General features: G+C 39.8%; 1 protein-coding gene across 1 annotated transcript in view; it reads left to right on the top strand.

Annotated features, from left to right (window-relative positions):
- The window catches only part of LOC124555048 (mitochondrial-processing peptidase subunit alpha), a 117,520-nt gene that overhangs the window by 31,885 nt on the left and 61,737 nt on the right, over positions 1 to 23,898 (top strand). The window contains exons 4-5 of the mRNA XM_047128819.1: positions 5,225 to 5,307; positions 14,263 to 14,365. Coding sequence (XP_046984775.1) covers positions 5,225 to 5,307; positions 14,263 to 14,365 — 186 coding nt within the window. The remainder of the gene's footprint in view (positions 1 to 5,224; positions 5,308 to 14,262; positions 14,366 to 23,898) is intronic.

The raw sequence follows: 23,898 nt of genomic DNA, 5'->3' as shown, positions 1-23,898 counted from the left end.
TTGCAGTGTTCACTGGGCTGCGTGCGTACATTCCTGATATGAGGTTGGCATCCCTGCATCAGACGAGACGTACGAGTTTTTGTGCTCTTGTAAAGATAAGTTATTCAGATTGTAATAACAGTTAGTTTAGTACAAATTACTCATCAAATAATGTGTTAGTGTGCTTTCTAAACTTACTATTAAAGGTATCACTTTTCTGTATTGAATTGTTCCAGAAAGCACAAAGAGATAGTAAGGTCGAGTTGTAGTCACATTTTTGTTTACGTTTTGATGCAGTCGAGTTGTAGTCACATTTTTGTTTACGTTTTGATGCAGTTAACTTGGAGAACCCTGTTTAATTGTTCTATTTTTCTTTCTGGCAATTTAAATGGAGTGTGTGCATATGTTATTAAGTTGATATTTCCAGAAATTAGCATGAATCTGAAGTTGTTGGATTTAGATACTTTCGCACTAGCAATTTCTTTACATACAATTTGCAGAAATTAAAGTTACATTAAAAGTTACACTCTATTGTGCTTAAGTTAATCAACTGAAACTGCACTTAAGTGAGTGCTGAGTTCTTGTTGTAAGCAGGAATAATTAACTTTGTACATTATATCAAACACCTGAAGTGCTAGCCTGTAGGTATAATTTTTGTGGCTCATAAATAATAAAAATTGTGTAAAGTGTGTTAAGTGGTTTAATTCAATTTTTAAGTGTGTGATCTGTGTTGCAATGTGTGATAAGTGTGGATGTTGTCGTAAGATAGTCAAGTAGGGAATGGTATGTGTAGACTGTGGGTCAGAATTTCACATGGGTGACTACTGGAGAACTGTATGGGGATCTCAATGAGGCTCTCCCAATGAACTATAGGCTCTGCAAAAAAGACGAGAGAATCACTAACTGGGAGGCAAAGTTTGTGACCTTCAGGACGAATTAGAACACGCAGTTTGAAGTAGATATGTTGAAGGGGGAAGAAGATTGTGGGAACTGGCTAAAGGTAAAAAGCAGTTGGTGAAAGAGAAACTCATCTACATTTGAGCTTACAGTATCGAATAAATTTGACTTGTTACCTCAAGTAGGGCGTGAAGCACCTCATTCAGCTGTAGGTCCCAGTAGAGTGCAGCAGATTTGTAGCAAAGAAACGTAAGTGTAGGTTGACACCAAAAGAGAGTAGGAAACAAAGAGTCTTGCTGCTTGGTAGTAACCATGGGAGAGGTGGAGGTCAGATGGTAGGTGACAAATCAGGACCAGGGTACCAAGTGACAAATATTGTGAAGTCAAGAATTAGCCTTAAGCATGTGACAGAGGACATAGGGAATTTCTGCAAATATTTTGCCAAAGAAGAGCAAGTTATTGTAATAGGGGAGCAGGGAACATCCTGGCTAAGGACAGTAATTACAGCAGTAGAGGTGACATGGATTCTCTCTCTCTCTCTCTCTCTCTCTCTCTCCCTCTCTCTCTCTCTCACACACACACACACACACACATATGAGTTTTATGTGGAGGCCCTACAGCAACATGACCAGTCCTGGGTTAACACTGCGTTGGTTAAACTTCTTGCAGAAAATGTACAGGGTGACAGAGGAGGGCACCATCACACAAAGCAAGATCCATGTAATTATTGGTGTCAGACAGGTACCTTTTTTCGGTTAGAATCAGAATTCAGGCACCCTGTTTTGGAAGAAGTCAAATTAACAGATGAGCCCCTTAAAATGCTTAAGAATGCAGTGTAAGCAGGTTCACTTGTTTCCTCAAAATATTAGAGGATTGAGTAAAAAACTAAAAGGGCTTGCCTGGGAAGTTTATAGAGCACTGAAAAGATGATACCCTGAACCTATCTGAGCACCACATAACCACATGTTTAGAGAAGTTATGTATAGACAATTACACTCAAGCAGTGTACTCGTGCAGAACTAATATAGGAAAAGGAGAAGTTGTTGCATATATTAACATAAAACACAAGTTCAAAAGTATTGAGACAAGTAGATTTTGGAGTGATCAGCATATAGAAGTGTGTGCATGTGAACTATACTGAAAAATAGCTCACTTTTAATTGTAACTGTATATAGATTCACAATGGGAAATTTTCAACTGTTTATGAGGAATCTAGATTCCTTACTATGCTATCTATCGAACAGCAGCAAGCAATTAATAGTCTGTGGTGACTTCAGGATAGATTTTCTAAAGGATCCTGATAGGAAAAATGATATGGAAACCTTATTTGGATCCAACAATTTGATCTCAAAAATTAACTCGCCAACATTCTAGCATGGATGGCTAAAGACAGTAGGTGCCTAAGTGATAATTTTTTCGTTTGTGAAGTTCGAAGCAAGAAAATAATGGTTCAGCCAGACTGTTTAACCAGAAGCAAATGCTCTCTCTGATCATGGTGCATGGTTAGTGCCTCACAGTGTGGATACTCCTCAGTGGATTTCAGTTAGAATAATTAATGACTCCAGGACAAATATTTTTAAGAATAGTTTGCAAGAAATTACCTGGGATCAAATTTATAATGAAACAAATGCTAACACAAAATGTAATCTATTCCATGAGAAATAAATACCATTATTTGAAAATAGCTTTTCACATAAGCAATTCAGATAGGACACTAACCCTGAAGCGGTTCGCTGTTTTTTTGCAGCATGAGCGGGCACGCGCCGTACTTTGTACAAAATGTAAAGAATGCTGCCTTCATGTTACCAAGATAAACAAATAGGAGCAAAATCACCGTTTTATGTTAGTTTAATTAACCGATGATAAAATAAACTTTCATTGTATCACTCTGTTGTCGTGCACAATCTTACCCCACAGTAAGGACCCATTCGAAGTGCTATCCCATTGTGGGATTGTGCCACAAGATCATAATCTGAGTCATTTTCTTGCATGGATTCGCAATTACTTCTCATTGAGCTTGCTGTTTACTTTATATTATTGATGCTCACTTGGACAGGTGACAGCTCAATTTAGCATTGTGTTAGCTAAAGCAGTAATGAAGGAATAGGTACAGGCTCTCACAGTTTTAAAACAACAGTGGAACAGTACAAGACTGTTTTTTGTGGTAGGAAATCTTTATACACAGTTGTGCCCACTTGAGGGTTAAACAGCCACGTAAAAAACCATGGATGACTAGAGGGATTAGTGCCTTGTGAAAGGACAAGGGAAATGGATCTGATGGCAAGAACAAGTTGTGATTCTGCAGTAGTTGCAAACTACCCAAAATCAAGGAACGTGCACATAATGTCAGAAATCAACAACCAGTCATAGAACAGGATAGTGTCACTGTTGGACTGAATGGAAGGTAGCAAATATACTTGTGTTTAATAATCATTTATTAAATATAGTAGAAAGTATAGAGACAACCAGTTAAATAGAAAAATCACAGCACTATGTTAAAAAAGCAGCTCGCATAAAATTCAATCGTGTGAGTGTACCATCAACTTCTCATTTTGAAATTAAGAAAAATTATATATTTGTCTCAAAAATGAAAACTCTTTTGATTTTGATGGAGTTTCCAATAGATTTCTAAAGATTTATTCCTGTATAATAAGCCCTGTCTTAACTGCAATATGTAATGCAACACTAACTCAAAGCAATTTTTCTAGAGAGACTCAAATATGCCATTGTCAAAACCCTCTTTAAGAAATGTGATAGGATGATTGTCAATATCTACTGTCATATTTCATTGCTGACACAATTTTCCAAAATTTTTGAGAAGATTGTGTATTCTAGAATAGTATGTCATCTGAGCAACAATAATATCCTCAGCAAGTCACAGTTTGTGTTTCAGAAGAGTTGTCTTCTGAGAATGCCATTTGCATGTTCACTCACAAAATTTTACATGCATTGAATATTAAAATAGTGCTGGATATTATTTTCTGTGACCTATCTAAGGCATTTGAGTGTATGAATCACAGTATGCACCTAGATACATGGAAAATGTCTGGGAGGATTTGGCACAGTGAGTGAAATCAAACACTCAGCATCCTTGCAATTTGGTAGCTATGAGATATCATCAATGAGTGGCTTCAGCTGCATATGGCATGTTGACGAAACATGAATACTCTTGTCCTTGGCAAATTGAGGCAAGTCTCAAGGCTGGAGGTGGTTTTGTATGGCATTAGCATGATGTCTTGTGGGGTGACAAATTATTTGCCCAGTGTCTGTTAGTATCTGTTAGTTTCAAGTGGCAGCAGTGTGTACAGTCTGCAAGATGTTTTTGAACTAACACTTCTGATACAAACTTTGACCTTCAACCAGCCACACACGAATGAATATGGTACTGAATTATTTCTCAAATGGTTTTATTTTAAATGGGATTGTTTTCTGCTGTAACTGTGATTGATGTAACAGCCACTGTGAGGAACCCTACTGTGTTTCCGGTCTGCACAGTGCAACTTGTTAGCTACATATTATGGTTAGAAGGGTGAAGAAGTGTGTGGAGAACACTCATAAAGCTCTGACTGAGAAATATGACTGTTGGTTTTAACTATGCTCATCACGCTGTATTGCTACCAGAATTACAGAGTCACTGTACTTAGCTGTAAAACTGACAGGTATCTAGGAAATGTTGGTTTTCTTTTAATTGTTTAAAGGTTCATATGAAAAGCTAATTTGGCATCTGTATCAGAGACATGAAAGTAAGAATGTGCCTCAAGTGCCAAGGCAATTTGTCCTAAGTTCATTGTATTACCAATGCTGAAGTTCAGCAGCTGCCCCATTTAATTTCCAATTGGAAAGTGCATTTACCATTGAAACAAATCTTATCTAGAATGTTAAAAGCATATGATCTAAAAATCTATTGCCTGTTTCTCCCAAGTAAACTTTTGCATCTGGATGTCTCTTCCCCCCTCCCCGATGTGTGTGTGTGTGTGTGTGTGTGTGTGTGTGTGTGTGTGTGTGTGTGTGTAAAAAAAAAATCTGTGTATGAAGTTGTGTTAGCTGAAGATTCCAACAGAACAAAGCAGTTGCAACACTTTAAAGATATTGTGTCACTAGTATTGAGACTTGTATTGTGGCTGAAATGTCTTGAAACAGATAATGCAGTATATAAATATGTTTACTTTTGTCTTGTGTGAAATTAGCCCAACCTTACATGATAAGTGTGCAAAGACACACACACACACACACACACACACACACACACTCTTAACACTGGATTTCCAGCCCTCCCCCAAATAGTGATGTTTTACTTTTTGTAATTTGTGTAGTCTCATATATAACTTTGTTTTTCTTTCCGTTCCAGAGGACACTTGCTTATGACAGTAAAGACAGTATTTTATTGGACTTGGAGAGGTACGGAGGAATATGTGACTGTCAGGCTGACAGGTTAGTTTTTGTTAGAAATAACATTACAGTGGTTCATACATTAATTAGCAACTGATGTGGAAATAGTTCCCATTTTTGAGAGAGGAAGTCTTATTAGCTTGGTGGAAGCAGTTATTTTGCCTTGCATATGACTATGTTGTCATCAGATTTTGCACTAGTTGTCTGAGTGGTAGTTGTACAAAGGGCAATTAAGGCACAATGTTTTAGTACAGTCAATTGTACACATTGTCAAGGACAGATACAGGGGCAATTCCATGTTCAAAACTGTTTACTCATTTGGCTTTCCATGTGCCATCATGTCCTTAGATTACTTTGCTAGAGTATTGTGGTCAGGATCAGTATGTTATGGGTACAATGACTGCCAGTGGATAGCATGGAATTCAATAACAGTTAAATGGGGTATAATGTAGAAAAGAGCTTCACAGCAGATGTGCTCGGTAAGCAGACAGGGAGTGAAAGACTGCAAGCAGCAAGCACTGTACCCCTCCATCATCACAGGGAATAGGTTGGAGACTTGTGTAAATAAGAAAATTGATCCTGAGGCAAATGCCTGAAGAAACCTAGAATGGCTTTATGTTGTCTGTCACTTTGCAGATACTTCAAGCTGCATATCAGTGCAAATTGGTACTCGGAGATTTTTTGTTTTCCCAGTCAGTTGCGCTACGAATCCTGATTGTGTCCTGATTTGTTTCACCAAGCGGGGTAGCACAGTGGTTAGCACACTGGACTCACATTCAGGAAGATGACGGTTGAAACCTGTGTCCAAACATCCTGATTCAGGTTTTCCATGATTTCCCTAAATTGCTTAATGCAAATGCAGGGATGGTTCTTGCAAAAAAGCATGGCCACTTTCCTTCCCTGATCTGAGCTAGTGCTCCGTCTCTGATGACCTCTTTGTTGACAGGATGTTAAACACTAATCTCCAGTTCTTGGTTTGTTTCCCCAACATGACCGGTGCTCCACCTGTAGGCACATAAACTAATAAATTCCTTGACAAATGTACATTTTCTACACTTTCTTTAATGCTGGTAAGAATATCACATCCAGCTTTGTGGTTGTGATATCTACACATTCGTAGAGCCCTAATGAATGTGCAATGAAACCTTCACAGAGAGTTTGCAAGGTGGCTCTGGAAGGCATCTATTGTAACCTGTGTGGAACACATGATTGTCACATTTGATAAGGGCGCATAGTGAAAATTCTACATGAAGTGTACATAAATGTTCAACTGCAACTACCAAGTATTCTATTATTAAATCACTATCTGTGAAAGGATGCAAAGACTTCACTAAAAATAGTGCAATTTTGTAGCTCATCCAAACAGCACTCACTTGATTTTCCTCACTTTTCTTCCTCCACTTCTGAGAGCTTCCTTTTTTAAGTTTTAAAACCTCTTGTACACTTTCACATCATTCATATTTTTCGTTTCCGTATTCTCTGGTGTGGTAAGACATGTAGTGCCTCTGTAAATTTAACTTCCTGAAACTATCTGGTGTCTTATAATACACTGAACATTTTGGAAACCCACCTTTTTGTGTGAAACACTAAGATTACTTGCCCTGCAGATTCAAATGCAAAGAAATTCTTGATGTTACACAGTTATGATTGTTACTAAGAGCTAGCATAGATCATCACTCACCAGTTCATTGCTGGACAACAGGTAAGCACTCGCACAGGACCATCAGAAGCCACCATCTCACAGAAGTAATTATCTTTTCCTTTACATCACCCTACTCTCTCTTTGATTGAATCCATTTGGGATCCTGCTGAGAGATATGGGTAATTTGCAACCTTTTCAGAGCGGTGTACACCAGCCGTGACTGACCATAAAGTGGTCGTGGATCATCATGGCTCCCTGCTGCTTCCTGTGAATCCTTGACATGAGAAGCTATTACTATCTTCCAGTCAATTGGAGGATCTACACACATCTGTGTAGGTTCATCTATTGCAGTTGCCTGATAGTGTACAACTAAGTTCAGGAATTTCACTTGCAAATTCAGGAAGAGTGGAGTTCAAATATCTGCCTGACCTTCTCTACTTCGGTTTTCCTAACCTGAGCAGGTGAATACCAGGCTGATTCTCTTTAAAAAGACAAAGCTGATTTTCCCTACACCCTGTTGTATCCTAAAATGTGCTCTGTATCTATTTGAGCTTGTGCTTTGTTTCCAGCAACCATATTGCTAACGAAATGTTAAATCATAATCTTCCTTCTGTTCTTCTGACAGTATGCAAAGGATAGTACAAAATCTTTTCAGCATAGAATTGTTTGATTTACCTTTTAAAAAGAATTTCTGTTACAATCAGCGCCATCTTTTCGTTCTCTAAGGCCATCAGACCATTTTTGATTCAACAAAGTTTTCATTTGTGAAAAGAAGATTGGCATATAAGGAAGGCATTCAAGTAATTTGAAGTTTTTGGCTAATTGGCTGGAGTGCTGTGGTGATGAAAGAACTAACTAATGTGATCCCAGATGATTTCAAGCACCTCTAAGACTTGAGACAGAATTTGTTTTGTGTCCTAGTCTCCCCCCCCCCCCCCTCTCCCCCCCCCCCCTTCAGACCTCTCTCCCCATGGCTTTTCAGTTGGCCATCACAATCTTGAGCCCTTGGCTTCTGGAGAAGAAAACAAATGCCACAACCCATTTTTTGATAGACCAAGATTTTTATTTAATTTTTGGCTATATGAGTGCACTTTGATCATCAGACATCCTTTGTTTTGTGAATGATTGTGACATTGATGATAAGAAACCAAAATGATACCCACCTAGAAAAAAGCTTTTGCCTTTAATGTTGTGTTGCAGAATGATGTGGACTGTGAGGACTGACAGGTCCAAAGATTCCTATTTTCAGTGGTGTGCCACCCAAGTCTTTAATGGCTTGTGAACTAGGTTATTCTGAGTAGCTGTTAAGCTCATTGAACTCACCAAATATGATTGGCTGATGCAGGCATTCTTTTATGAGCTTTAAAGACATTCATCCAAAGCCCTGATCCACTGTCAGTCCTTGGGAAAAATTGTATAGCAAAACTGTTCACAAAACTTCTTAGTTCCATACCAGTATCCCTTGCAGATAACTGGCCAAGAGCTATGGAAAATCATAAGAAGCTTGACCTGTAGTTGACTATGAATGGACAGGACCAAACATGCGCATAGAGAATGGGGTGTGATTTTTTCCATGTGGTGCCTCACACCACAATACTATACAGTACCCTGTGATTAGTGTGTAGAAAAAATAGCACTACTATTGTGTAGCTGAATAATAAATTGTTTGGCCTTTAAGATGCTCAGCATTGTTGAGGCAATCTGTCAAAATGTTTATGATCCAAGAAATATTTCTTAATGTTTGATTGTACTTTCACCAGCTCTTGACATTAATACGGCCTTTCCACCTGCTACTCTTCATGTTAATGCAGAGTTCCTATCGTGTTTGTTGTCCACTCCAGTTACTTTTATTCAACTTCCTTGATATTGCAGTATACGTCCCAGGAATCTTCTGTTTTTTGTAATGGGAGTATTCCACGAAGTTTTACATCATTCAATGTTCAAGACTTTTCATGGCCATCTCATGTAATATGTCTGTAACTTGCTCTTACAGTAGATTTCACGTGACTCTCTTTTTGTTTCCCTGTATTGATATGTGTATATGTGTAATGTTCATAATACAAAAACAGTTGATTTTGGGAGCACTATTATGAATTTATTTTGAATTAATGATTTTGTCATGAAGTGAAATAGGCCATGATTTCATTGTAAAAATTTGAAACATATCAACTCTGCTCTATTCCAATGTGGCATAGCAGTGAAAAGCCATCATGGAGTGAAAATAATTCAAGCTAGAAATAAATCATTAATCATATTATAGGGGAATTAGAAGAAACAAAGAAAGCAAATATTACAAAACTGTAACTTTTTTAGGTATTTAATTTTGCAATTGAATTAAAAACCTGTTTTATTGTGCAAGTTACATAAACACTATCATAAGATGAAATGACTGATGCCCTTACTAATTTAATCCTAGATCTCAAAGCCTAAGGGCAGATATGACAAGAGTTTTGTTGCCAGTGGCAGGTAGTTCTTTTCCTTGCAATGGTGACTTTTTAGTTAGGGACACCTTGTGTGGCTACTCAAAGGTGTGTTTGTAGACTGGTAGTTTCTAGCCTCTTTGTCATCCAGGATTTAGCAAGTTCTTCACCCAGGCATGTAAGAAAGTCTTTTCTTGGCAATATGTTGGCTCTCTGCTGCTGATTATTGTGGGTTTGGATAACCAAAGCATTCACACACCAAGTATTTATCAAGCCATAAAACACACATAGTGGCCGTCTTCTGATCTTCTGACTACATGAATAGGTGCTGCACATTTGTTCCAGCATGTCTACTCCAAATTTGGTGGAATTTTAATCCTCTGTTATGTGTAGTTTCTTACTAATACCACAGATAGTGAACTGATAATGAACAGTTTGCAGCAGGACAACTATTGTATTTGATTTTGCTGTATGTGAAACTGTTTTTTTTTTTCTTTATCAAAGCAAAACATACACATACTTACGCTTCTGTTTTTTGTGAACAGTAGCTCAGGGAGTATTTCAGATTTGTTGGCATGAGTGGTGCCAGCCAGTGTGAGTTTATACTTCAAAAGATCACCTGCCAGTTTCAATGAGGTAAAACAGTTGTCTACTATGATGTTTGTATTTAAGCCTAAGAGAGACTTTGTCATTTCCTTTACATAAAATTTACAAAGAGTCATCCCATTTGGCTCTGTGCATTTTCCTAAAGAGACACGTCTACTTTGTTTTTGTGTGATGGCCATTACTATTTTGATCCCATGTTTATTTGGGTTATTTGGGATACGCATGCGGAAAGGACATTGTCCACAAATACCCAGCAGTTGCATATCTATGATAACAAATGAGCCTGGTTCTGCAGTTATGAATCAACTGTTCCCAAGTTTTGTGTATTGGTGCGAAATAATCATTTTCTCTTGTAGCTTGACAAGTTTCTTTGTTGTCAAATCTCAAATAAGACAAATATGAAAACTTGATATACTATCAAGTGGAGAAAACCTGTAACAACTGATAAAATTCTATCCAGCTTCCAGGTGCATCAAATGATTTAAAATCCATGTGCTGTTGGCTGAGGAGTACTCGGCTGAAAAAATCTCGAGACGATTTTATTAGTACATATTGCCATGAGACTATGCATTCGTGTGCACCTGGATCATTATAATGTCTCTATTTACAGTTTACTGTCACCAGTTTTCACAGTGGTCTTTGGTTTTATTCAGTTTCAAAACATCTTTAGATTAAGAGTAGTTGCAGAGCATCCAGTCCCTTTCAGGTACTGTAGACAATGTCCATAAGTCACTAAGGGGTAGTGATTCAGCACTTGTGACAATCTTAAACTCTAAAATTTTCATTTTTCTTGTTCAGTCCTTTCAAAATAATCTGTCTGACAAAAAAGTGAATCACTCAGAAGTGGATGTCAGTGCAATTTCGTACACAACAAAGGTAGATATGTAAATGATTATAGAGTTGAAATTTTTGGTAACAGGTACCTTGGCCACCAGAGTGCAGTAGTGTTGTCCATGTTTAGTGTTATTACCAGGCCTGGTATTGTAGATAAGGAGTTTGAACATCATCAGATGTTGAGTGATCACTGTGAAAGACATGGGAGTGTTGTGTACTTGTGTGAGACAGTGTTATCAGCACCTGACAGTTTTAAAGTGTCCTCATTGTGAGTCTCCATTTGAATGGCTTTTGGAAATCATGTAATATCCGGATTTGTGGGTCATTTTGATGTGATAGTGGCCCAATGTTGGACTGCCCAGGAACTTGAGGGAAGGCATACTATCATTGTCCAGGTTCTGCTCGACCACATCTGACCACATAACGGGAGGATCGCTATGTTGTGCACCAAGCACTTCATAAAACCTTTACATCTGCACCTGCCATCTGAGAACAAATAATTGACTTTTTATGCAATTATTTGTGTCATCCCATGCTTGTGGCTGGCTGCTTGAATATCTCCCTCTTGAGTTGGCTACTTCTGTGTTACAAGTCCGCAACTTGTGGTTTAGTGGCTAGCATTGCCGCCTCTGGACCACGGGATCCTGGGTTTGTTTCGCGGCCAGGTTGGGGATATTCTCTGCCCAGGGACTGGGTGCTTTCATCGTCATCATCATCATCATTTGTGAAAGTGGATTGTGAAAAAATTGGGACTTTGTATGGGCACTAATGACCATGCAGTTGAGTGCCCCACAAACCAAACATCATCATCATCTGTGTACAACATTTGTGATATGGGGATATGCGTGTATTGAATTGCGACCAACACAGAATTTGGTGCTCCATTCCACAATGGTGGTTTTTGACAGATATGATGCCCCTTGCACATTCTTCGTTAGGGAATTACTATCCCATTCATAGGCTGCCATTAACACCACAATGCAAATGACTGTGATTGGAGTGGTGCCGTGACCAGGAAAAATGGACAGCTATTGAATGGTGTTGCATTGAGTTCAGTGATAAATCACAGTTGTGCTCTACCTGGATGACCACCTTCGGTGAGTACGGTGGTGAACTTTGGGAAGGTCCCATTCTTCTAATGTTTTGGAAAGGAACAACATTGTTACTTCTGCTGTCAGGGTGTGGTGAGCCATTGTGTATAATTTGAGATCATGGCTGGTAGTGGTTGGGGAAACTCTGACAGCACAACAGTATGTCATAATCATCGTGCATCTTCGTGTGTTACCTCTGATGCAACAGCAGTATGATGTTATTTTTCAACAGGTCAGTGCACACTCAGACATAGCATGTGTGTATGTGCACTGTCTGCATGATGTTGAGGTACTCCCATGGCCAGCAAGATCCCCAGATCTGTCCGTAATAGAACGTGTGGGACCAGCTTGGACATCAACTCCCTCCTAGTACCAGTGTCCTGGGTATCAAGGACCAGTTATAACATTTGTGGGCCAGCTTGGCTTAGGAGAGGACACAATGGCTATAAGATGCTGTTTGCAACTGAATTAGCCTAAGCTTTGAGGCCAGGGGAGTGGTGGTACAATGTCACTTGTAAGATGGCTCATACTGCCAAGTTATTTGTAAACTTCACTTGATTTTGTAATCACTAAAATAATGTCACATACCCTCGCAACCCATTAAGTTTCATTTTGTTTTCTCCTCACCTCCTAGGCGCTTCACATCTTTTGTCAGGCAGTGTAAATATAAGGAGCAATCAGAAAGTTTCTGTTTGAAGGCTGTGCTGTTCAGAATTGGTATGCCAATCAGGCAAAATCACCATGAGCATTAAGGCAATCATCCCACTTAAACACCAGATTGGAAATACCCATTTGGTAAAACACAGTGTCCTGCTGTGTTTAGAAATCCATAACTGTCTGCTGCACGTCCTCATCTGACAGGAATCGTCGACCCTTCAAGGCCTTTTTTAAGTGACCAAAGGCATGATAATGGCTTGGAGGTGGGGAGATCAGGACTATAGGGCGAGTGCTCCAGTGTCTCCCACTTCCATTGGCATAACTTCTGCATTACGGCATTTATGATACGGGGACCTGCATGTGTCGAATCGTGGTCGGCACAGGACTTGGCTGGTGCACATTCCACAATGGTGGTTTTCTACAGATGTGATGCCCCATGCACATTCTCTATTCTCTGACAGATGTCTACTGGTGTTTGTCCTTTGGGAGCCAAGAAAAGAATAACAGCATGTTGGTCCTGTTTGGCTGCATTTGGTAATAACTTTGCCATAGTACATGTTCTCACATATACTGCACATACGTCAGAAAGACACGAATGCCACACTATTCCGTTGCCTGCATGTCAGTGTCTATATAAATGAATTGTAGCCATGGTACATTGCATATATGCTGCAGGGACGCCCTCCGGCAGAAACTTTTTGATTGCCACATATAGAAATGATTTCCATTTTTTCATAATTGGAGGGGATGCTTTTCCAGAAGTTCCATATCCCATCACAATTTGAGGCATCAAAATCAAACTGTTGCCCATGTCATTCTTTGCTATATTCTGTGTTAGCAAAATTGCAATGCACTTCATGCAATACAATATCTCTCTATGTTGGAAGTGGTGTGACTGTTTGTCTCATCTCTACCACTTTGTTGACAGGAGGGACTTCCCAAAAAATGGCAGGTGGCTAAGCAATTCTGTGTGAAGTGAAAAAAAATTATTTGTACTATGATCTTATTAGCTGTACTCTCCAGCTGAGTTAGACCACTGCACGCACTCCCTCTAGCCAACAGTATCCCCTTCCTCTGTCTGTCAACACCTCCTAATCCACCCATCATCATCATCATCATCATCATCATCATCGAGCACCACCCAAATCACCGCTCTGTTGCTCATTTGTTACATTCTTCAGCTGAGCACCATCTGCCTCTCCCTCTCACATTCCTATCCTGCACGTGTGCTGTCTCGCTCTGAACTGCCAGATATGTCTCCCCAACCCCTCCACCATTTCCTGCCTCTTTCTCCTGTGCTCCCTCCCCCCCCCCTTCCCCCCCACCCCCACCCCCCACCACAACCCCTCACCCCAGTCAACCTGCCAAACTGAAATTCTGGCATTTTCTGTCCAGCTGGCACAGTGTAGCTGCACATTGTGTGTGTGTGTGTGTGTGTGTGTGTGTGTGTGTGTGTGTCACATTTCCTGAACTACAGAAAGTCCGTTAACAGCAGTTGATCAGTTCTTAAAACTACTTACGAATTTTGGAATGAATGTTATTTAAAATTGTGGATAGTTTCTTTCTCTTCATTGATGTTCCGAGTATAAAGTTTTGCTAAAGCCTAGAATCAGTCTGAAGTAGGATGGTCTAGAACTGATAAAAACTAAAAAGCAAAGAGGAACAGGCTAAATTAGCAAGGAGCACAGTACTACTACAGCGCAACTGAAGAATTGAAATACTCTGTAATCATTTTATGTGTTTTTAGGGACTTTATCCTGTATGCTGTTTCTGCAGAAAGCCAATCTGTAGATCCTGTTACTCGAATATTGGCTGAAACAGTAGTTCGTGCGAAGATCACAGAAACTGAGGTAATAATATTTTTTAGCACACAGTTCACTATTAGTCTGCTATTTTATATTTTAGATTAGTCTAACATAGCCGTCCGTAACTTCTGCTCTTGCTTCATGTCACGGCTTCCTGTAATTCTTGTAGATCATTTCAAACTGTGCATGTTCATTACAGATAGGGGCCAGGAAAATTTTGCGTAAATGATCAAGCAAAAGCTAACATGAAATCTTTGATTATTTGTGATGATGTAATGTGAAATTGCTGGTTTTTGCAGAATTCCACAAAATTTAGCACTTCTCCTATTCCTGTGTAAAAATGTTATGAATCTGAAGGCAGCAGTTTATTAACACTGATAACTAATAATTATTGAATATTGAAATTTGATTTTAACTTTTTTCTCAACTATGAGAATTGTATATAATTTCGAAGTAACACTTGATGTCCTGTGTTAAGAATTGTGGCTTTAGATGTGACATCAAATGAACTACATTCCAGTAACAGTTTTAGCCACTGACATGACTTTCCCGACACTTTTGCACAACTAGTCGTACAAAAAGTGATGCATTCTTGTGATATCTTTAATGCAGTGCATTGGTTAAACTAGATATTTTCATAATACGCAAGTATAAATACAAAGAACATCGAATACAGCACCTCAGTTTTGCACAGTTTTTCGTATTAGCACAGCATCCGACATCTTTTAACATAACATTAGCTGTGGCCTATGAATAAATCACTATCTCATCACAAACTTCATTCACAAAATAGTAAAAATGATATTGATCTAAATCTTCACACTGTTTTGTTTTATTGGAAGAAACACATGTGCAGAACATTGAGTGTCCTGTGAATGGCTGATGGAAGAAACACAGATTGGTTCGATGTTGATTTGTGAAGCTAAAGTGCTGTATTTGCTGATTTTTGTGTTTATACTTTTGTACTAGAAACTTTGCAGTTTCATTTGTGCACCATATTAAACATCTCTTTAAAGTGAGCCATTTTTGATATGATTTCTTGGGCAAAAACATTGGGAAATCTGACATCGCCAGATAAAACATTACCGGTATTCCAAGTTAAAAGTGAAGATTGCTTCAGTACTGTGGGAAAATGATTTTTTTGTGAATGAACCACTAAACTTAGTAGAAATATGAAGGGTCTAATACTTCAGGCACTAGTGAAGGAAACACGGAAATGCACTGTGTTGCACCTTCAAATTAGGCTAGCAACTCCATAGCTCCATGAATTATGTCAGTGTTAACAGCTCTTGTTTCAACTGGGATGACGATGATCTCTTATTAATGCTGACATGGTAAAAAGTCTGTTGTGTGCCTAGAATGGCAAGTTTCAACTGTGTAAGATATTATGAAGGGATACAGACCCCTTCATAATTTAGTGGAAAACAGCTTCCATGCCAGCAGAATATGTGAACATGGTGAAATGTCTGGTGGTGTGCTGAAAGCAGTTTGTCTTCCGTATTCAAATTTAGGCTCCAAGTGCCTCCTTTCTCAGCATAGCAAAGTACTGAAGGATTGGTGGTATAAAGTTTCTGAAGAGAACTTTGAAGTTATGACAATGCTTTCTTTTGAAAAACTTTGAACAATGTATAGGCGGAAAGTATTTTTACTTTAATTAATTAGAGTTAATCGAATCAATAAAAATAATTTCTTTTTTAATAACGTACATAAATGTGCTTTGTGATGTCAGTAAATTAAACTTATAGGTATATTTTCATTCTTAACATAACACTGAAAAACAATGAAATAAGAGAAAAATAAGAACATACACTACGTGAAAAATAAGCCATCAGAAATGAATAGCAAAACAGGCAAAAAATAACATTGAAATTGTCCGTAACATAAAACAACTTTTTCCTGTCCCTAATACAGATTGTGGCTTGTGATCTGTATGGGAAGACAGTTGTTTAAGCTAAATGTGCCAGTTTTGAAAAATCTGCTGACCATGGAATATGTAGTATCTCTCTAGTTTCTGGACTGTGGTTATTTATAAGGACAAGAAACTATTGTGGAGGTTTTAAATTCATTTATGAAATAAATCTCATTCCTCGTTTGGACCTATTCTTTTCTACTTATTAAAGTGATTTTGTAGACAATACGTAAGCACTAACAAGTGTACATGCTAACTGGAACTAAAGTCATTGTATTGCATTGCATTGATCCTGTTGTTGACAAGAGCAGCTTGGACAAGTGGATTTATAAGTTTGCAGGTGACAGTGATTTTTACGGATACTTATTAAAAATTACAAATAATACACTTCATATATTAAGTATTCATCTACATCTACATTTATACTCCGCAAGCCACCCAACGGTGTGTGGCGGAGGGCACTTTACGTGCCACTGTCATTACCTCCCTTTCCTGTTCCAGTCGCGTATTGTTCGCGGGAAGAACGACTGTCTGAAAGCCTCCGTGCGCGCTCTAATCTCTCTAATTTTACATTCGTGATCTCCTCGGGAGGTATAAGTAGGGGGAAGTAATATATTCGATACCTCATCCAGAAACGCACCCTCTCGAAACCTGGCGAGCAAGCTACACCGCGATGCAGAGCGCCTCTCTTGCAGAGTCTGCCACTTGAGTTTATTAAACATCTCCGTAACGCTATCACGGTTACCAAATAATCCTGTGACGAAACGCGCCGCTCTTCTTTGGATCTTCTCTATCTCCTCCGTCAACCCGATCTGGTACGGATCCCACACTGATGAGCAATACTCAAGTATAGGTCGAACGAGTGTTTTGTAAGCCACCTCCTTTGTTGATGGACTACATTTTCTAAGCACTCTCCCAATGAATCTCAACCTGGTACCCGCCTTACCAACAATTAATTTTATATGATCATTCCACTTCAAATCGTTCCGCACGCATACTCCCAGATATTTTACAGAAGTAACTGCTACCAGTGTTTGTTCCGCTATCATATAATCATACAATAAAGGATCCTTCTTTCTATGTATTCGCAATGCATTACATTTGTCTATGTTAAGGGTCAGTTGCCACTCCCCGCACCAAGTGCCTATCCGCTGCAGATCTTCCTGCATTTCGCTACAATTTTCTAATGCTGCAACTTCTCTGTATACTACAGCATCATCCGCGAAAAGCCGCATGGAACTTCCGACACTATCTACTAGGTCATTTATATATATTGTGAAAAGCAATGGTCCCATAACACTCCCCTGTGGCACGCCAGAGGTTACTTTAACGTCTGTAGACGTCTCTCCATTGATAACAACATGCTGTGTTCTGTTTGCTAAAAACTCTTCAATCCAGCCACACAGCTGGTTTGATATTCCGTAGGCTATTACTTTGTTTATCAGGCGACAGTGCGGAACTGTATCGAACGCCTTCCGGAAGTCAAGAAAAATAGCATCTACCTGGGAGCCTGTATCTAATATTTTCTGGGTCTCATGAACAAATAAAGCGAGTTGGGTCTCACACGATCGCTGTTTCCGGAATCCATGTTGATTCCTACATAGTAGATTCTGGGTTTCCAAAAACGACATGATACTCGAGCAAAAAACATGTTCTAAAATTCTACAACAGATCGACGTCAGAGATATAGGTCTATAGTTTTGCGCATCTGCTCGACGACCCTTCTTGAAGACTGGGACTATCTGTGCTCTTTTCCAATCATTTGGAACCCTCCGTTCCTCTAGAGACTTGCGGTACACGGTTGTTAGAGGGGGGGCAAGTTCTTTCGCGTGCTCTGTGTAGAATCGAATTGGTATCCCGTCAGGTCCAGTGGACTTTCCTCTATTGAGTGATTCCAGTTGCTTTTCTATTCCTTGGACACTTATTTCGATGTCAGCCATTTTTTCGTTTGTGCGAGGATTTAGAGAAGGAACTGCAGTGCGGTCTTCCTCTGTGAAACAGCTTTGGAAAAAGGTGTTTAGTATTTCAGCTTTACGCGTGTCATCCTCTGTTTCAATGCCATCATCATCCCGTAGTGTCTGGATATGCTGTTTCGAGCCACTTACTGATTTGACGTAAGACCAGAACTTCCTAGGATTTTCTGTCAAGTCGGTACATAGAATTTTACTTTCGAATTCACTGAACGCTTCACGCATAGCCCTCCTTATGCTAACTTTGACATCGTTTAGCTTCTGTTTGTCTGAGAGGTTTTGGCTGCGTTTAAACTTGGAGTGGAGCTCTCTTTGCTTTCGCAGTAGTTTCCTAACTTTGTTGTTGTACCACGGTGGGTTTTTCCCGTCCCTCACAGTTTTACTCGGCACGTACCTGTCTAAAACGCATTTTACGATTGCCTTGAACTTTTTCCATAAACACTCAACATTGTCAGTGTCGGAACAGAAATTTTCGTTTTGATCTGTTAGGTAGTCTGAAATCTGCCTTCTATTACTCTTGCTAAACAGATAAACCTTCCTCCCTTTTTTTATATTCCTATTTACTTCCCTATTCAGGGATGCTGCAACGGCCTTATGATCACTGATTCCCTGTTCCGCGCTTACAGAGTCGAAAAGTTCGGGTCTGTTTGTTATCAGTAAGTCCAAGATGTTATTTCCACGAGTCGGTTCTCTGTTTAATTGCTCGAGGTAATTTTCGGATAGTGCACTCAGTATAATGTCACTCGATGCTCTGTCCCTACCACCCATCCTAAACAACTGAGTGTCCCAGTCTATATCTGGTAAATTGAAATCTCCACCTAAGACTATAACATGCTGAGAAAATTTATGTGAAATGTATTCCAAATTTTCTCTCAGTTGTTCTGCCACTTATGCTGCTGAGTCGGGAGGTCGGTGAAAGGAGCCAATTATTAACCTAGTTCGGTTGTTGAGTGTAACCTCCACCCATAATAATTCACAGGAACTATCCACTTCTACTTCACTACAGGATAAACTACTACTAACAGCGACGAACACTCCACCACCGGTTGCATGCAATCTATCCTTTCTAAACACCGTCTGTACCTTTGTAAAAATTTCGGCAGAATTTATCTCTGGCTTAAGCCAGCTTTCTGTACCTATAACGATTTCAGCTTCGGTGCTTTCTATCAGCGCTTGAAGTTCTGGTACTTTACCAACGCAGCTTCGACAGTTGACAATTACAATACCTATTGCTGCTTGGTCCCCGCATGTCCTGACTTTGCCCCGCACCCGTTGAGGCTGTTGCCCTTTCTGTACTTGCCCAAGGCCATCTAACCTAAAAAACCGCCCAGCCCACGCCACACAACCCCTGCTACCCGTGTAGCCGCTTGTTGCGTGTAGTGGACTCCTGACCTATCCAGCGGAACCCGAAACCCCACCACCCTATGGCGCAAGTCGAGGAATCTGCAGCCCACACGGTCGCAGAACCGTCTCAGCCTCTGATTCAGACCCTCCACTCGGCTCTGTACCAAAGGTCCGCAGTCAGTCCTGTCGACGATGCTGCAGATGGTGAGCTCTGCTTTCATCCCGCTAGCGAGACTGGCAGTCTTCACCAAATCAGATAGCCGCCGGAAGCCAGAGAGGATTTCCTCCGATCCATAGCGACACACATCATTGGTGCCGACATGAGCGACCACCTGCAGATGGGTGCACCCTGTACCCTTCATGGCATCCGGAAGGACCCTTTCCACATCTGGAATGACTCCCCCTGGTATGCACACGGAGTGCACATTGGTTTTCTTCCCCTCTCTTGCTGCCATTTCCCTAAGGGGCCCCATTACGCGCCTGACGTTGGAGCTCCCAACTACCAGTAAGCCCACCCTCTGCGACTGCCCGGATCTTGCAGACTGAGGGGCAACCTCTGGAACAGGACAAGCAGCCATGTCAGGCCGAAGATCAGTATCAGCCTGAGACAGAGCCTGAAACCGGTTCGTCAGACAAACTGGAGAGGCTTTCCGTTCAGCCCTCCGGAATGTCTTTCGCCCCCTGCCACACCTTGAGACGACCTCCCACTCTACCACAGGTGAGGGATCAGCCTCAATGCGGGCAGTATCCTGGGCAACCACAGTCGTAGTCCGATCAGGGGATGCGTGGGACGAGCTGGCCGTCCCTGACAAACCCCCATCCGGACCCCCACAGTGATTTATATAGTATGCTTTATAACTTCAAATATTCTTCAGTTGAGTAAAAGCAGTGATGCTGTAAGTAGGACAGTAATTATTTTCCAAAGATTTTGGCCTTCGTAGTTACATTTATGTTTTTATGAAATGTGTTATTAAGTTTGACTCCCATGTAGAATGTACTGTTTTGGTACAGGGATCTGTTGATAAGGGTCATATATAATTTTTTGTTTTGTCTGGTTAAGTGATCATGAATATCACAGTTTTTTTCAGTGTACTGTCCGTACCCATTTCATCTATTTTAAAGAATATGAGGGTTTACATAATGTAGATACATGGTAAAGGAGGAATCCCTTAAACGCGTGACTTGAGTATTTTACCAAGAAGAGTAAGAAAAAGGAATTCTTGTTGATAGTTAAGCAGGCCAGAAATTATGGAAATGTCATTCTCATTGAAGTATTGTCATGGCTATTTAAATTTTAAAATTTAAAATACATCGTCACTATAATTGCAACTGTTTGACATCTTAAATTCCAAAATGTATAATTAAATGCAAAGTTTATCTAACTTTGCTTAGATAAACTTTGCTGTCAGCCTGCATAGATGGCGTCTCCACATTGCATCTATCAATGAAATTATTCAAAAGCAAATACTTGGGATGATGGAATAAAATAAAACTGTGGAGCAGCCACAAGTCGCATACAACTTTCCTTTGTTTTACAAATTTCGCTCGTCAAATGTGAGCATCTTCAGGAATTTAATAGCCAATGGCCACATACCAAATATGTGTGACTATGTACAGTGCCGAGGTCACGCATTTTTTTAAATGTATGATGTCGGTGCTGTATGCAGCCATGTATACAGTGAAACACTTATTTTACATTTTCGTGGGGTCTAGACTCATAAACCATAAAATTGAGAAAAATGGAGAATCGAGGAAAAAGTTAAAACCCCCAAAATATAAGCAAAAACATATGTAATTGACAGGTATGATTAAAAATCATAATCATCACCAGTTGTATAAAATCTCTGTAAGTGAAGGAAAGTAAGTGTACAATACAATGTTTATACAGTAATTTGTGGTAATGAATTTCATCAGTTCTTAAAAAATCACAGATGTGGAATAGCAAGTAAAAACTCACCAAAAAATTGAAATTGTTATTGGGATATGAGGTAATTGAGCTATTTTCTGACATGCTATGAGCACAGATTACATATCAAAACATGTGTTTTTGAGACATCTTTCCTTTGTGTTCACCCAGAAAAAACCAAAAATTGATGAACATTATGAATTAAACTGAAAACTGTTAAGTTCAGTGGAATCTAACGTGTGGTGGCGTGTATTTCCCTTTTGTAGCCAGTGGCAGTTTAATTGGGTCCAGCAGACTTTTCAAGCCACATATGCACTAAGCCTGAAACATGTTTCCAGCTACTTGATGTGGACACCATTTGGAAACATCTTTCAAAACAGGGAAACATCTGAAACTTCCTGGCAGATTAAAACTGTGTACTGGACTGAGACTCGAACTCGGTACCTTTGCCTTTCGCGGGCAAGTGCTCTACCATCTGAGCTAACCAAGCATGACTCACGCCCCGTCCTTACAGCTTTGCTTCTGCCAGTACCTCATCTCCAACCTTTCAAACTTTACAGAAACTCTCCTGCGAACCTTGCAGAACTAGCACTCCTGAAAGAAAGGATATTAGGATATTGCGGAGACATGGTTTAGCCACAGCCTGGTGGATGTTTCCAGAATGAGATTCTCACTCTGCAGTGGAGTGTCTGCTGATATGAAACTTCCTGGCAGATTAAAACTGTGTGCTGGACCGAGACTCGAACTCGGGACCTTTGCCTTTCGCAGGCAAGGTACTGGCAGAAGTAAAGCTGTGGGGACGGGGCGTGAGTCGTGCTTGGGTAGCTCAATTGGTAGAGCACTCGCCCGCGAAAGGCAAAGGTCCTGAGTTCGAGTCTCAGTCAGGCACACAGTTTTAATCTGCCAGGAAGTTTCATATCAATGCACACTCTGTTGCAGATTGAAACTCTCATTCTAGAGGAAAACATCTATCCGTAGTAGTGTCAGTACAGATCAACAGAACCAATGTTTCAGGCCACCTTCTGCATGTTAGTGCAGCATGGCGCAAGTGTATGTTTATATGTCGCATTGTGTCATCTGTTGTATAGAGTTGTTAGGTGTTTTGTTTTATCTTGCTGAACTAAGTTAAAAAAAATGCAGTGGGTGAGGCAGCAGACTGTCGAGTTGTTATTGTTGTTCCAGGCTGATGGCTGCTTGTGGAATATATTAAGCAAGCAGTACAATAACAGCAAGAAAATAAGACGCTCTGCAGGAAACTGATGTTACGTTCGGTAGAATGCTGAGAAGGACTGCGTAGAAAACAAAATAAGGTTGTTTGTTGTAGCTTGTATCAAAATCTGAAGTAAATACTCAAGGCTCTGGAATGAATCTCCCTTTGACAAAAAACTAAAGCTAACAACTGGTCTAGTTATTTGTAACTGCTTTCCTGAAATTTCTATCTTTTTTTAAGAGATGTTGATACCATATATGCCAGAAATTCAAAATTGTTATGATGATATCCAAGTGAAATTACAGAAACTAGAGCTGTCTTCCATACTCAGTCCCCATATGTTGCAAGTTTTTCGCACAAGTTGTTCTATAGTAAATTTTCACTCAACAAAGACAATGATTGTATGCAAATAAACAAATTGATTTCTTACAATGTCTAATCTGATTTTATCAATTACTACCAACCACTACACAAACTCTCCATCAAAATAATATCGTATTTTTAAAACCAGTGAAGAAATTCATTGATAAATGCAACCTTATTCTGTAAAACTACAAAACACTGAGGTGTTTATGGCCAAGTCACGAGTCACGAAAAATAAACAAAAAGAGAATGAACGATGACGACGTCTTTCATTATGTTTACATGAACTTTCAAGTATTAATAATGCAGCAGCACATGTTACAGTTCCCTCGTCTCTAGACACGACGTGGCAGACAATATGAAAACAGTGCACAAATAGCGTTGCAGACAATGTGAATAGAGTGAGAAATGTTTACAGCCAGTGTGGACAGAAACAGATACAAGAAACAACAGACAGAAACAGATATGATACATCTACATCTACATCTACATCTACATTGATACTCCGCAAGCCACCCAACGGTGTGTGGCGGAGGGCACTTTACGTGCCACTGTCATTACCTCCCTCCCTATGATACACCATAGGAAATAATGTTTCCAACAGAAACATGTTTCCAGTGGCAGTGTGGATGCAGCATCACACTACTTTTTTGTGGTTGTGGTGTCACTATTGGGCATTCGACTATCAACTTTTGTGAGCACTTGTGAATGACCCCTGTGTGAACTGTGTCCATTTTTTCCTTCGTAGAGTGTGATGTATGTGGGCAGTACACTGATGTATGTGGGCAGTACACTGTTTCAAAGCAATGGTGAATTGAAAGCATATATGTCACACTTATAATTAAATATCAATTAATAAAACATCAGTAATGTAAG

The sequence above is a fragment of the Schistocerca americana genome, chromosome X (genome assembly GCF_021461395.2).
Source record: "Schistocerca americana isolate TAMUIC-IGC-003095 chromosome X, iqSchAmer2.1, whole genome shotgun sequence".
Lineage (NCBI taxonomy): Eukaryota > Metazoa > Arthropoda > Insecta > Orthoptera > Acrididae > Schistocerca > Schistocerca americana.
The sequence above is the reverse complement of the archived record's forward strand: the minus strand, read 5'-3'. Positions and strand labels throughout refer to the sequence as shown.